This window comes from Poecilia mexicana, unplaced genomic scaffold, assembly GCF_051168715.1.
Source record: "Poecilia mexicana isolate PSO_F unplaced genomic scaffold, ASM5116871v1 scaffold_15, whole genome shotgun sequence".
Taxonomy (NCBI): Eukaryota; Metazoa; Chordata; class Actinopteri; order Cyprinodontiformes; family Poeciliidae; genus Poecilia; species Poecilia mexicana.
In genome coordinates, this window is record NW_028263384.1 from 25,044,501 (window position 1) to 25,058,439 (window position 13,939).

Here is a 13,939-nt window from a genome sequence, read left to right on the forward strand (position 1 = left end):
GTAAATCTGGCATAATACCGGTGTTACTATCAGATATCAATATCAGTCCAATTTTTCATATTTGAGCATCCCTAACAGTTGCTTTTTTGTAGTTTAGAAAACTAACCTGTAACAATAATAGCTCACTTTCTAAGTTAACCAGAAGAAAAGTTATAGAAAAATCTGAAATTATATTGAATTTAATAACAAAGAGGCAGGCTCACAAATATGCTTATAAAAATGTCTACAATCCAGCTTTTAGTTTATGTATTCATCTTCAGTGAGTTTAATAGATTAATTAAACTCACCTTGCCACCTAACCTGTCACGCTTTGGGTTTGAAAATACAGGAAATGCCGCCTGGAGTGGGAGGAGAGGGCGAATGAACGAACATGGGGTGGAGGGGAGGAAATAGACCAGTGGACTGACGAACTGTTAGACCGGGGGACGAACACGGGGGAAGCAATACGGAATATTTACGACACCTTCACTGGTCACACTCAGAAACTCATCTACCAGCCATGTACGATGCGCTCCGCCACCCGTTTCTTCAGACCGGGATATGAAATTTATTGTGCGGTTCGTCGGTAAAGCTACATTTACACGGTAAGCATCAGCTACTCAGCCGCCCGCCCTGTTCAGTCTATCCGCTCACCTCAGCGCTCTTCCCGCCGTTCGCTTTCAACCAGCAGCCCCGGAGGAGAAATGCTGCCGTACTCCAGGCATCCCCCAGTCATTTTAAGGATGCTTATTGGTTCCCCAAAAACGATAAAAAGTCGGGCATTATCATCAATCAATAAAATCCCCACGGGCCAATCTTGAAGATTGGACTTTATGCCGCTGAGACTTAGCTTTTGTCAACAACTCGGAGGCGGAAGTGAGAGCTCCGCGCAACGCAAATGAAGTCCCGGCCGGAACACGGTGCGCTAACTAATAAAACATAAATTAACGAAGCTTCGAGGCAGGTAAATTTTCCTCGAGAAATTTTAGTAATCGAGGTACTCGAATCATTCGAGGAATCGTTTCAGCCCTAGATCCCGCTGAGGTAAAGCAGCGGCAGCGCGCGAGGCAAAGCGCAGAGGCAAAGCGCAGAGGCACCAGCAGTGTGACTGGTCTGCGCGCTGTCGGCTTTAAATGCATAAACTATAAACCTATCCTTAAGGATAAATCTGCTCTGCTACTAAAATGCTAAGAGCAAAAGAGACGCTTGCAGCCTGGCTTTAAAAAAAAAAAAAAAACAATGATTTTTTTAAAAATTATTTTTATTTTCCTAGAAACGTAAACAAGCAACGCTTAGCCTGGCAGCGGGGTTAATAAAGCATGGCGGGCCGCCAGGCTTATGATACACTGGGAGAAACCCTGCACTTAGTAATAAAGGAAATTCCCAAGGCGGATGTTGGTGTTGCATGTTATTTATGGATATCGCAACAGAGGTGACTGAATACAAAATGCACACCAATACCTGAGCAAAAACTATAACCTCTTAAAAAATGCAAACATTTTAAAAAGGCTTAAAAAAAGGTAATGCTTAGCCTGGTGGGGGCACAAGTAAAGCCTGGTGGCCCGCGAGGCTTGTAATACACTGGTGGAAACAATGCTACTTTGTGTTAAGTCTATCACATAAAATCCCCCTCCGCCCCCCCAAAAAATAAAAATCAATCTTGTGTTTGTAACGTAAGAAAAATGTGAAAAAGTTTAAGGGGTATGAATACTTTACATCTTAAAGTGCTGCAGTAAAATCTTATGAGTTTCATCATGCTTCTTTTGCTCTGTCCTCAGCAACAAGGGGCCAATAACAAAAAACAAACACCTCTGAAGGTGCAACAACCAATAAATTAATTCCAACAATTAATTAATCCTGAATGCATAAACCTGCTCTGCTTTAATTCACCACAAACTAATATTTAACTCTGAATGTAATTAAGGATGCTCAGACTGATCCCCTCTGATTTATGGGTAAAACAATAAGCAGGAAAAAAAGTGGCACGCAAGGTGCTCCAAGCGGAAGGAAAGCCTTTAGCATAACGTACGGCTGGCTCCGGTGCAAGTCGAGCGCCATTACAAGACTTCCTTCCCTCTCCATACCCTCCATGGCTTCAGGATTTAGGTCAACGGTCAACTTCCGTATGAAAACGCACATCCACGCCTCATCTGTCACATTTAAAATGACAAAAATAAACACGCAGTCACCTTCGACCCACAACTCAGACATGAGGGCAAGGATTGTGTCTAGAAGTGTCTCACTTTCCTAGTATTATCTTCAAGACTTCACGGAAAATAAGGTCTGTTGTGCAACACGCCAACATACCAGAAGACAGTTTCTAAATTTCTTTTTAGTCATTGGGTTAAACGGCACATTTTCTTGTCATTTTATTACAATTAGGGAAGAGTAAATAAAAAAATAAAAAATAAAAAAAAAACACCTTGGAGGATTTGATTCCTTTTGTCAGATTACCAGGGTACTTGGTGCACTTTATTTACTTTACAATTATGATTGTTTAATAATTGTCGGTGATTTCAACATTCATGTTGACAACCCCCGAGATCGAGGGGCAAAAAAGCTCTGTAATATATTAGAGAGTTTTGGTTTAACACAACATGTCAAACAAGCAACACACACTCAGACACACACTGGACCTGGTTATCAGTAAGGGTGTGAATATTTCCAATGTTTCTGTAACTGATGTCGCCCTATCAGATCACTTTGCTGTTATCTTTGACAGTTCTTTATCCGTTAACCCACTTGGACAAAAAGCTACTATCACAAAACGTACTTTCACAGAAACATTTAATCAAATCTACTCTTCTTCCCCACCCTTTAGCTATAATAACGTAGATAAGTTGGTAGATGATTTTCAGTGCAAACTTTCAGATATCATTGATTACATTGCCCCCATTAAGTGAAAGTTGTGACTGGTAGGAAGAAATCTCCATGGAGAAATGCACAAACAGTTCAATCTGCAAGACAACTCTCTGCCGTAGAGCCGAACGGAAATGGCGTAAAACTCAACTGCACGTTTATTATGACATCTACAAAGAAAGACAACGTAACTATCACACAACACTAAAACATGCAAGAGAGGCTTTCTTTGCAGATGTCATAAACAAAAACATTAACAATGCTTGAGCTCTATTTGCTACTGTGGACAGGCTCACAAATCCTCCGATGACATTGCCACATGAACTTCAATCTAATGCTGCCTGCAACAAGTTCTCCAGTTTCTTTTCAGAGAAAATTCAAAAGATCAGAGGATTAATCTGCACATCCACTCCAAAGCCAGTACCAATGCTGTGCCCAAACAAAGCATCTGAAAGTTGCAGGATGGTAGCTCTCAAGGACTGGACTGGTCTTGGGCACCCCTGATCTAGACAAATCACTACTGCATAATTACAGGCCGATCTCCAACCTCCCATTCATCAGCAAAATTATTAAAAAAGCAGTTACAATTAAATAACTTCCTAACAATAATGAATTGCTTTGATTCCTTCCAGTCTGGTTTTCGTGCTAACCACAGCACAGAGACTGGCCTAGTCAAAGTGTTCAATGATATCCATATAAACACAGACTGTGGGAGAACCACAGTGCTGGTTCTGTTGGACCTCAGTGCAGCTTTCGACACTGTTGACCACGACATTTTACTGAATCGACTGGAGAGATGGGTCGGACTCTCCGGTCCAGTGCTCAACTGGTTTGAATCTTACATAAAGAACAGGGATTTCTTTGTTTCAATCGGAAACTTCTCATCAGAGAGGTCAAAGGTCACATGTGGGGTACCCCAGGTTTCAATCCTAGGACCACTTCTTTTCAATATTTATATGCTCCCACTGGCTCAGGTTATAACAGGGAATAAGATTAGCTACCATAACTATGCGGATGATTCACAGTTCTACATCACGATGTCACCAGGTGACCTTTGACCCCATCCAATCACTGAACAGATGCTTAGAACAGATAAATGTGTGGATGTGCCAAAACTTTCTCCAGCTGAACAGAAACAAAACTGAAGTTATTATCGTTGGACCTAAAGAGGAGTGAACTAGAATCAATGCACAGCTTCAGTTATTACAACTGAAAACCAGCGATCAGGCCTGGGAGTAGTGATGGACTCTGACCTGAACCTTCAGAGCCACATTAAGAGTCACACAACACTAAAACATGCAAGAGAGGCTTGCATGTTTTAGAGGCTTTCAGGTGATAGAAGTCAGCCTTCTATCACCAGAAGAACATCTCCAGGATTAGAGGACTAATGTCTCAGCGAGATCTAGAGAAACTCATCCATGTGTTTATCCTTAGCTGCATTGATTACTGCAGCAGCGTCTTCGCAGGCCTGACTAATAAATCAATCAAACAGCTGCAGCTGATCCAGAACGCTGCTGCTCGCGTTCTCACTAAAACCAGGAAGATAGAGCACATAACACCAGTTTTAAAGTCCCTACACTGGCATCAAAGAATAGACTTTAAAATACTGTTGTTAGTTTATAAATCACTGAACGGTTTAGCACCACAATACATTAAAGATCTGTTATTGCTGTACCAACCGTCTAGACCAGTGTTTCTCAACCCTGGTCCTCACCGCCCCCCTGTCCTGCATGTTTTAGATGCTTCCCTTCTGCCACACACCTGAATTGTATCTCTGGGTGATTAACAGGCTTGTGCAGTACTTGATGGTCATGCAATAATTTGAATCAGCTGTTCTGGAATAGAGGTACATCTAAAACATGCAGAGCAGGGGGGCGGTGAGGACCAGGGTTGAGAAACACTGGTCTAGACCCCTCAGATCCTCTGGTTCTGGTCTGCTCTGCATCCCCAGAAGCAGAACCAAACGAGGAGAAGCAGCATTCAGCTTCTATGCACCACACATTTGGAACAAACTTCCAGAAAACTGTAAAACAGCTGAAACACTGGGTGCCTTTAAATCTCAACTTAAAACCCACCTGTTTAGAGTTGCTTATGGCTAAATTAGTATTAGAGTGTGGGTTTTGATGTCTTCGATGTTTTTTATATTTAGTTTTTATCTATTTATTAATTTCTTTTTATTTCTCTTTCTCACTGTTTAGGTTTTAATGATATAAAGCCCCCCGGAAAACGTCCCAGTTAAGCAACGTTTAACTAAAGTCCTACAGGGGTTAGAGCCCCCAGTTAAATGACGTTTAACTGAAGTCCTGAAAGGGGTGCGGGTTTTAATGTTTTTATCTTTTTCAAAATCTCTCTCTTTCTCACTGTTTATTCAATGTCACATGCTGTTTTTATTTTAATTATATAAAGCACTTTGAAATGCCTTGCTGCTGAAATGTTCTATACAAATAAAATTTGATTGATTTATTGATTGATACAATGCACGTAAGCTACAGTGTGTACTGTTTCAATTAAAAGAAACATGTTTTCTCACCACTTCTTTGATTCATTTTGTCCAGCTGTTGAATTTAAGTCTGTGTCCATGTCCAACCAGAGCCAGGTATTGTGTAGTTGGTGCTTTTAATCAGTTTTCAGTTAAATTAATTAAATCCAATACTATAACAGTCACAAAATGTCACCAAAATCACTGTCCCTCTAAAATCTTTCAGAATATCGCAAAAGTGTATTGAATTGTATCGTTTGCTGAATATCGCAATATATATCGTATTGTGAGCAGAATATTGTGCATCGTATCATATCATGAGATTATTGTATCACTACGGCCCTAATAACTACCGGTAATTAAGCTTTCAAAAATTCTTGATTTTCATGCCAACTGTATTTTTAGCAGCAGATATCTGTGCTGAAACAACCCAGATGCTAACGCTACTCCACATGCTTTTATGATGCAGACATGATAATGGAAGCATTACTTCAGGATGCGTCTTTCAGTAAGGCTGTTAGGGGAGTCAGAGGTCACCTTCTGCTTCAGTCTGGATTAAATAGGTTTCTGCCAAGTAAAACACGATCACTGTAGTGCCTTTGTAAACTACTGAGTAAGCAAAGTCCAGGAAAATTCCTGCAAAAACGCACGCTAGGCAGATTTGTACTTGTTAACGAGTCAATTGGAGATTCTTAAAGTAAAATTAAAGAATCTCCAGCTTTGCAAAGGACATTTGCAAAGCTGTCCAGAAGTCGCTCCGCTTCACGTTGAGTCACTATGTTGCTGATAAATTACACCTCGATTTATGCCTTAAAGGATATTTAAGGCATAAATAAAGATGCACTGGAGGTAGGGCAGTCATCCAGCCACGTTTTGAATTAAAAAATGTCTAAAGTTGACAAATAATTTGAAAATATCACTTGATAGCTATGCATTGTTGGAAGACTGGAAGATTAATGCCTAAACATCAACTATAAAGCCTTTAAAAATATAGGCAATAATAAAAAAAAAATTAAGATAAATTAACAATTAACGAGCCTGGTGGGTGTACAAGTGAAGCCTGGTGGCCCGCCTGGCTTATAATACACTGGGGGAAACCCTGATTGCTGCAATCATCTTCCCGTCTATCCTGAGCAGTTTTCCAGTTCCTTTCACTGACAAATATCGTCGCAGAATGATGCTGCCACCACCAATTTCCACTGTATGCAAAGTATTAGCCATGCGATCTCCTTTCACACCGTAGAGTTTTACAAGTTAGCTTCTGCGGTAGTGCTAAGACTTTTTCCATAGTGCGTATCAAAACATATTAGGGTATTTTTGGTGTTTGAACAATTAAAATAAACATTTATAAATGTTTTTATAGCCATCTATCAACTATTTGTGGATTCTGGTTATGTACAGGTTCCTAATCTCTGTGAATACCTGAGGTCCACTGCACTGTTATTCGCTGATTTTAAATCTGAAAGGAGCAGACGCAGATGTGTCCGATTATTGTTCCCACACGTCATATCTTGAAGGTCCTAATTATTAAAAATCAGTTTCTATTCCCAATTTTCATTTTATTTCAGTTTCATATTTTAGCTGCTTTAAAACCAAGTTACTAGATCATGAGATTTGTTTTCCAATCTGGTACGCTACATTTAAAATCCACTCCACCAATACATTTGCTTCACAGATGCAGCCTAAATGGTAACCGACCGTCATGAAACCAGGGGTTCTCCCAGTATATTATAAGCATGGCAGGCCACCAGGCATTACTTATGCCCCCACCAGGCTTAGCATTGCTTATTTATTTAAGTTTTTTTTAAATGTTTGCATTTTTTTAACACTTTATAGTTGATGTTCAGATATTAATCTTGCACATACATAATTATCAAGTTATATTTTCAAATGTTATGTCAACTTTAAACATTCTTAACTCAAAAACATGAAGGGCCGCTAGATGAATGACTGCTGAGCGCCCCAATCACGGGGTTTAAAAAGTTTTCAGGAGGAAACCTTGTGAAACAATATGAGATAAATGCTGTGTTGGTTTGATTTCACTGTTTTCAATCACATTCTGAGCTAATTTTATGCTATGGATGAAGATGTCTCCTGAGATTCGATCTCCTGTAGAAGAATGTAATCTACATAAACTGCCCAGGTTTCAGCAATCCAGTTGAAACGCACATAATAATCCAGGTTGATAAAACGGTTCCGGGAGTATAATTGCTGGAGGAAAAAAAAAAAAAAACATTCAGGAACTCATAGTGGAAACGTGCCTTAAGTCTGAAGTCTTTGTTTTTGTGGCTTAAGTGCCGCTCCAGTCAGTCTGAAACTTGAGTCACCATTTCTGCCAGGAATTGGCCCATGCTTGCACATTTCAGAGAAGTCGTTCTCACTTCAACATGGAGGAAGACCAACATTCTACATGCACAACAAACATGCTGTTTATAAAATCTTTAAACTTCCTAATAATATCATAATGGGCACAGAAAGCGGCCAACATGCAGGGAAACGTCTGTGGAATGTTATCAAGTGAGAAACGGAAACAAACACAATGGTATTAAATATATATTTGGGCAAAATCTTTTCCTCCCGTCTCTTCCAATCTGAAATATGCCGACATTGTTTCGTGTCCCTTTGAGTCACTGATAGTCATGATTCACAATTTGTGCAAGTCATGCCATTTTCTGCGGGTCATAATCCAGCCGAATGTTTGCCAAAACAGCAAAGGCAGCGGGTGAGGAAGTAAAGCACAACCTGGAATGATGATTCCAGCTAGAGGGGATCAAACTAAATAATATTTAAAAACAAATATCACAATTCCTAGTCCCAGGAATTCTGAAATTATTAAAAATGCAAAAAACAAATTCAATTGAAAATGAGTTTTAAATTGTACAGCATATCGCATTGCATGCCCACTCTCCCACCACATAGCAAAGCAGTTAGCTAGCTCCTTCTGTCTTATGATTGTTCATATTTTAATGTAAATGCACTTTGTGTAAGAACAAAGTCTGTAGATTTGTTTTAAGGTAAAGTTTTAGAAATTTACAAAAAATAAATGCATTATAACTGTAAAGTCTGTATTTTATTTTCAGTAAAAACTCAGTGCAATATGTTAGACTTAAGTCTGCTTAATTTTTGTAAAATTATATTTTGAATATTTTTTTTTTTATTTATTTAATGTCAGGCAGCTAAGCTAACTCAATACCAGTAACTTAAGTTGCACAATTTTGTCCACAAACCTATTTTTTTTAAACACTAACTTATGATGAATTTGATACATTATGGAAAATGATTGATTGTTTTAAAATAAATATGTTGTTTTTCCTCGTCAGCCAGATAGAGTTGAAACCAAATATTTACATACATTAATAAAAAAATAAAATCCCTTCACTGACTGAAGTTAAATCAGATCAAAATTCTCTTTTTTAAGTTACCTAGAATTACCAAAATTATTTATATTTGTTAAATGCCACAAAATGTTTCTGTAACTTTCCTTGAATTCGAACGTTTATATATATTTGGTCAGCATCAGAAATAAACTGTTTCTAAAACTTTGAAAATCATTTCTAAGTTTTATCATGAGATAAATATAAAAATTGGAATCAAATCTCTTGTGTTTCTTGAATATGTTGTGGTTTTCAATTTGTAGTTGTGTTTAGTGATTTGTTGCACTTCAGGATCTCCTTACTAGACACTGAAAGATTCACATTTCTGTCTGAAAGTTTTACGTTTTATTTCTTAAATTTAGAAATCTTTTTAAAAAATTAATAAATCAGAAAAAACTCAAGCTCAGAAACAAAGATGGCTTCTGTCTGAGTGTCCTTCAGTTTTTCTTTCTTTTACAGACAAAAATAAAGTAGAAAATACCTGGGAAAGGTACATTTAACAATAATTTAATGTATTAGGCTGTCGTCAGCTTTTTCTCACTTCTGCACATGCAGGGTTTGCCTGTGAGAGGTGGAAGAGGAAAAGGCCGGGAGCTGCTCTGTTCCTCCCGGGTTTAGTCTCAAGTGAAGAGGTCAAAGTGACCAGATCTGGTTAAAAAAAAAAGCGCTGCAGGTCATATGCAACCCGACGACCAAGAAGACGTCAAACCAGCTTTGCTGCAGCCTGATCAGAACCACAGGAAATCTTACGTTGTTTTCTTAGAAACAGCCTCAGAGAAAGAAACACAACCTGGTCAGTGCACTTTGAAATTTGATAACCGAAACCTTCTTCTCTCTGTGGGACGGCTCCGTCTGACCACTTATCTGGTTGTTGTTCATTTGAACAGTGGGACACCTTGCCTGTGTTGGACCGGGTCAGTCAATTATAGAGCAACATTCCTGTAATTTATTCACTGCTTTAACCAAAACCAGGATACAGTTTTCTAAATAGTAACACCTTTAATTAGAGCACTATTTCAGATTTTTCCAGACTTAAATTTTCACATTTTATATCTATTTTCTACATTTAGGCTTTGCCATATATTATAATACCAGTAAGCGTACATTCATTACTCTTTTTGCATTTATTTTTAGCTTTGGCGTTTCATCCAATAAAAACATACACCCTTAAAATACTTATTTTTAGTTACATGTTTTTTTTTAGTTTTTGAGGAAATGTTGCAAATCTCTCCCACTGACATCAAATCAGGAATAAATTACTCTAAACTGCATAAAGATTCTTTAAAGTCCATCTTCAGATCTTTAACCTGTCCAAACTAAGAAAGTAAAGTTGCATTACGAACGACTTATTATCTAAATTAGAGCATCAATCAACCGGATGTGTCTGGATGCAATTTTGTTTAGTTTAGTAAAAAAAAAAAAAAAAGAATAAAGAAAAAAGAAAAGCATTTAAACATTTAAAACATATGTTATGATGTATAAATAAATAAAAAAAATTTACAAGTTGTTACAATGATCCACTTGGTATTAAAAAAAACTTTTTTGAGTTTATTTCAAATGCAATGGGCAAGGAGTCAGAAAAAATGGAGAAAGAGATAAAACATTTAAGAGGAATAATGGGAGATAAGAATATTGGATGGAAAAAAGAGAATGCAAGAAAACATCCTAAAAGTCTCCTCCTACACCTACAGACGAGCAACATATGCAAACACCTTTAAATGAGGACAACCCTGTAATTTCTTGATTTTTTTTTTTGTTTAGACTCAAAACTATTCGATCCAAAAATAAATCTATCGCATTTCTTTCTTTTAAGTGTTGGACAGCACCTTCAGAATGAAAATAAAAAACAAGCTTGCAGGTTAAAATTCAAAGAAATGCATCAATCAATTTGCAACAGATTGAAATCAACCAACATAACCAATTGGCAGGTTGAATATTGCAAAATCAGATTCCCTCCAACGCATCAAAATCCTTTTAAAATGAACAACTCCCCTCTTTTTTTGATTATAAGCACATAAATCAAGAGCAAATACTTTGATGCACTTAAAACAAGACTATTTATATTTATTTTTTCTGTATTCAGCAAAATTGCTGTGAAAATTGCTACATAAAGTCAACTGCCTGCTATTTCATAATTGACGAATAAAACCAAAAGCCACAGTCAACCAAGAAAAGCTTGATGGGTGTAACTGAATGTTCACTTTTGATGATTGATCTTGGCTAAATCCAGGGTTCCAGCATCAACCATTCACCTGTTGAAGACTCATTCATCAGCGAACAAAATGACATGAAGATGTACCAGTAAATCAATTTGTCCCTCATCGTTAAATAATAAAAATCTGAATGTCTTTCCTATTAAACATGGAGCACATATGTTGTCTTTTATATAGTGGTGCACCAATAAATTGCCTCCAATTGAAATAATTTTGGGACATCAGATCGGCCGATATTTACATGTGGAGTCGATATTATCCACATATCTTATCCATTTCTGCAAATGTATAAAAAACATAAAAAGAGAAATCAACCACTGCTATGTTGAACAAAATTTCAAACAACAAAACTCAGTATCAGCAGGTCGGGCTTATTAAAGATCGGTAATAAGCGATCAGTCAGAAAACTACAATCAGTGCACCCTTACATATGATATGTTCCTTCAGAGAAATAAAAATGGACAAAAATAGAAGAGAATAGAAAATCAGTAATGACCAAAAGAAAACCTGATTGGTGCAACACAATGTTGATTCAGTTTCATTCAACTCTTTATAACAAGGGCGTCAAACTAATTTTCGTTTTGGGCCAAATCAAGATCATAAATGCTCTTAAAGGCCCGGTTGTGCCAGAATGTATTGATAAAACATGTTAAACTGTTAAAAATATAACTGAATTATTAAAATTAAAACATATTGAACATATTTTCAGTCCCTCTGGAATTTTCACGATTGTTTTTGTGATTTTTTGCAATTAAAATCAAAGTATTTATGGTACTAATTTGGAAATACTTGCGATATTTGCACTTCTTTATGACGGTAAATGTGACTTTTTATTACTTGCTGTTTAGAGCATGGACTACAATCTGACATCAATTAAGGCTGACGCAGCTGCAAGAAAATGCAGGGACTGATTGATATAATTTGGCAGTAAACAGATAAGAACTGTATTGATTTGACTGATAACATAATATTTAATCGGGCTTAATGTTTAGTCTAGAATCTAGAGGGCCAGTTTTGAGTTATAAGTACATTATGAATAAACCAGAATGATTAGTGGATGATGCATTAAGTGAAACACAACAGACCCTAATGACTGCATGAATGTTTCTGATCCAACTAATGATAACGATGTGGGTGTGTGTGTGTGTACCTGCTGTCATACTTACTTTTGTCCTTCCATTTATAGTGTAGTTCCCCAGTTTGCCATTACAGTGTCTGATTAAATCGTCCATCCGACTCATTAGGAAGCTGATCTTCTCACAGTTAGACTCTGTCCCGTCTATCCACGTGATTTTGTCCCCTCGGATGTCTTTAGTGGAGTCGCTCTTCTGGCTCACCAACTGGCCGTCTGTGAACCTGCCCGTCTTGTACAGAGACTTGACGTTCTCCAAAATGCCCTGTCCGGTCTCTGTTCCTAGGAAGTTGTCCACCACGCAGATGCCGTGCTTGTTCATGCAGGGGACGATGCACTCCGTTGCGAGTTTCTGAGGGGAGAGGCTGGTCTGGCCGTTAGGCGTGGTGGGGGTGTTGGACCCCAGTTCTCCCGGTCCATCCCCGTCAGCAGGTGCTTCTGTGTTTGGAGTTGGGGGTACGGTTGCAGAATCCCCCTGCTCCGTGCTTATCTTTTCTGGTTGTTTCCTGCTGTCCCCCGCCGACGGACCGTCTCCAGGCTTCTGTTTCGGCTTGTCCGCCTCCTTACAAATCAGCTTGTGTTTCTTCCAGTCCTGCTTCTGGTGTTCTTTGCTGCAGTAGAAGGAACTCCGGCACCGACCGCACTTTAAAAGGTTCTCCATTCTTCCACAAAGTTCACAGACCTGTCTGTCGCGGTCCAGATCGCTCTGCTGCTTCTCCATGTTGGGAGGCTGCAGCGGGGTGTACTGCTCCTTTAAGTCCGATCCTTCACACGCGCCCTGCTGCTAACCGTCAACTTTGGAAAAAGACCCGCTGCTTCTGCCTCGCTGCGCCGAGCGAAACGGGGGAATAAAACTCAAAAAGTCGGCATTTTACCGGACTCATTCCGTCTCCACGCGGTCCTACCAGTGATGTAAAACAACAATGTGCTCCCACGGACGAGTATTGAGGGGTGGGTCGAGGTCTCCGGGAGGCATTTCATCGGGCTAGCTGTAGATACCGCTGTGCTGCGTGTCGCAGCTACGTGTGTACTGTTAGTCACTGGCCAAGCCCACCGTCACGTAGGAAAACAAGCTCCGCCCCCAGCGCTGCCTCCCAGGGTTGTCGGACAAATGCACTTTAGAGACACGTGTCTCCAAGATTAAACTGAAATGAATCAGTAATACTCGTTTATTCTATAAATCTATTCAAAGCAGCTTTATTCTCCAATACTTAAAAAGTAACGGAGATATACAATTTGTATTCTATTTCAGCTTCAACAAAGCTCAATGTAAGTCCTGGAAGTCCGACTGGAATGCATCAATATGCAAAGCATTCAATTTATGGGTAACACTATATCTATATCTGAATCACGGCAAATTTTGACAAATGCAATGCAACCAATATTTTACTAAATAAATTAGATTTATTTAGATTACTCATTTTGTTAGAACAGAATAATCATATTTTAAAAATGTGCTAATTAATGAAATGCCAACAAATCTTCACATTGATTACTGAGAACAGCATGGGTGTTGTTGACGTCCTATTTTAATTAAAAAAAAGTGAAATGAAAAAAAAACAACAACACAATGTTAGATAAAGTTAAACATCCCGGATGGCATTTAACAGGCAGGATAACACTCTGGGCATAGCGACTCATAAAAATTTATCTTAAAATGTAGGGAGTAAAAGTAAAAAAAGACGTCAGTAAGATAAATCAAGTGAAAAATCTATGTAAGTATACAAGTACTTTTACTTTCTTACTTTACAACTCTTCATTCAAGTCGTATACGTTTCTGCATTAGTTTATTATCGTTTCAGAGATGTCTGTTTCATTGTGAACTAAAAATATTTTTTATTTTTTATTAAAAATATTTTTCATCTGTTTGGGGTATAAATAATTTTATACATTTTCTGTTTTT

The 13,939-nt window shown here is 38.2% G+C and overlaps 1 protein-coding gene across 2 annotated transcripts in view; it reads right to left on the reverse strand.

Annotated features, from left to right (window-relative positions):
- egln1a (egl-9 family hypoxia-inducible factor 1a) overlaps positions 1-13,089 on the reverse strand; it is a 29,767-nt gene extending 16,678 nt beyond the window's left edge. Inside the window, exon 1 of one of the 2 annotated variants that reach the window (XM_014997131.2) lies at positions 12,071-13,089. In XM_014997131.2, coding sequence (XP_014852617.1) covers positions 12,071-12,757 — 687 coding nt within the window. In that variant the 5' untranslated portion in view covers positions 12,758-13,089. The remainder of the gene's footprint in view (positions 1-12,070) is intronic. The other variant, XM_014997130.2, reaches the window with a different exon arrangement.
- Positions 13,090-13,939: the final 850 nt, after the last annotated feature.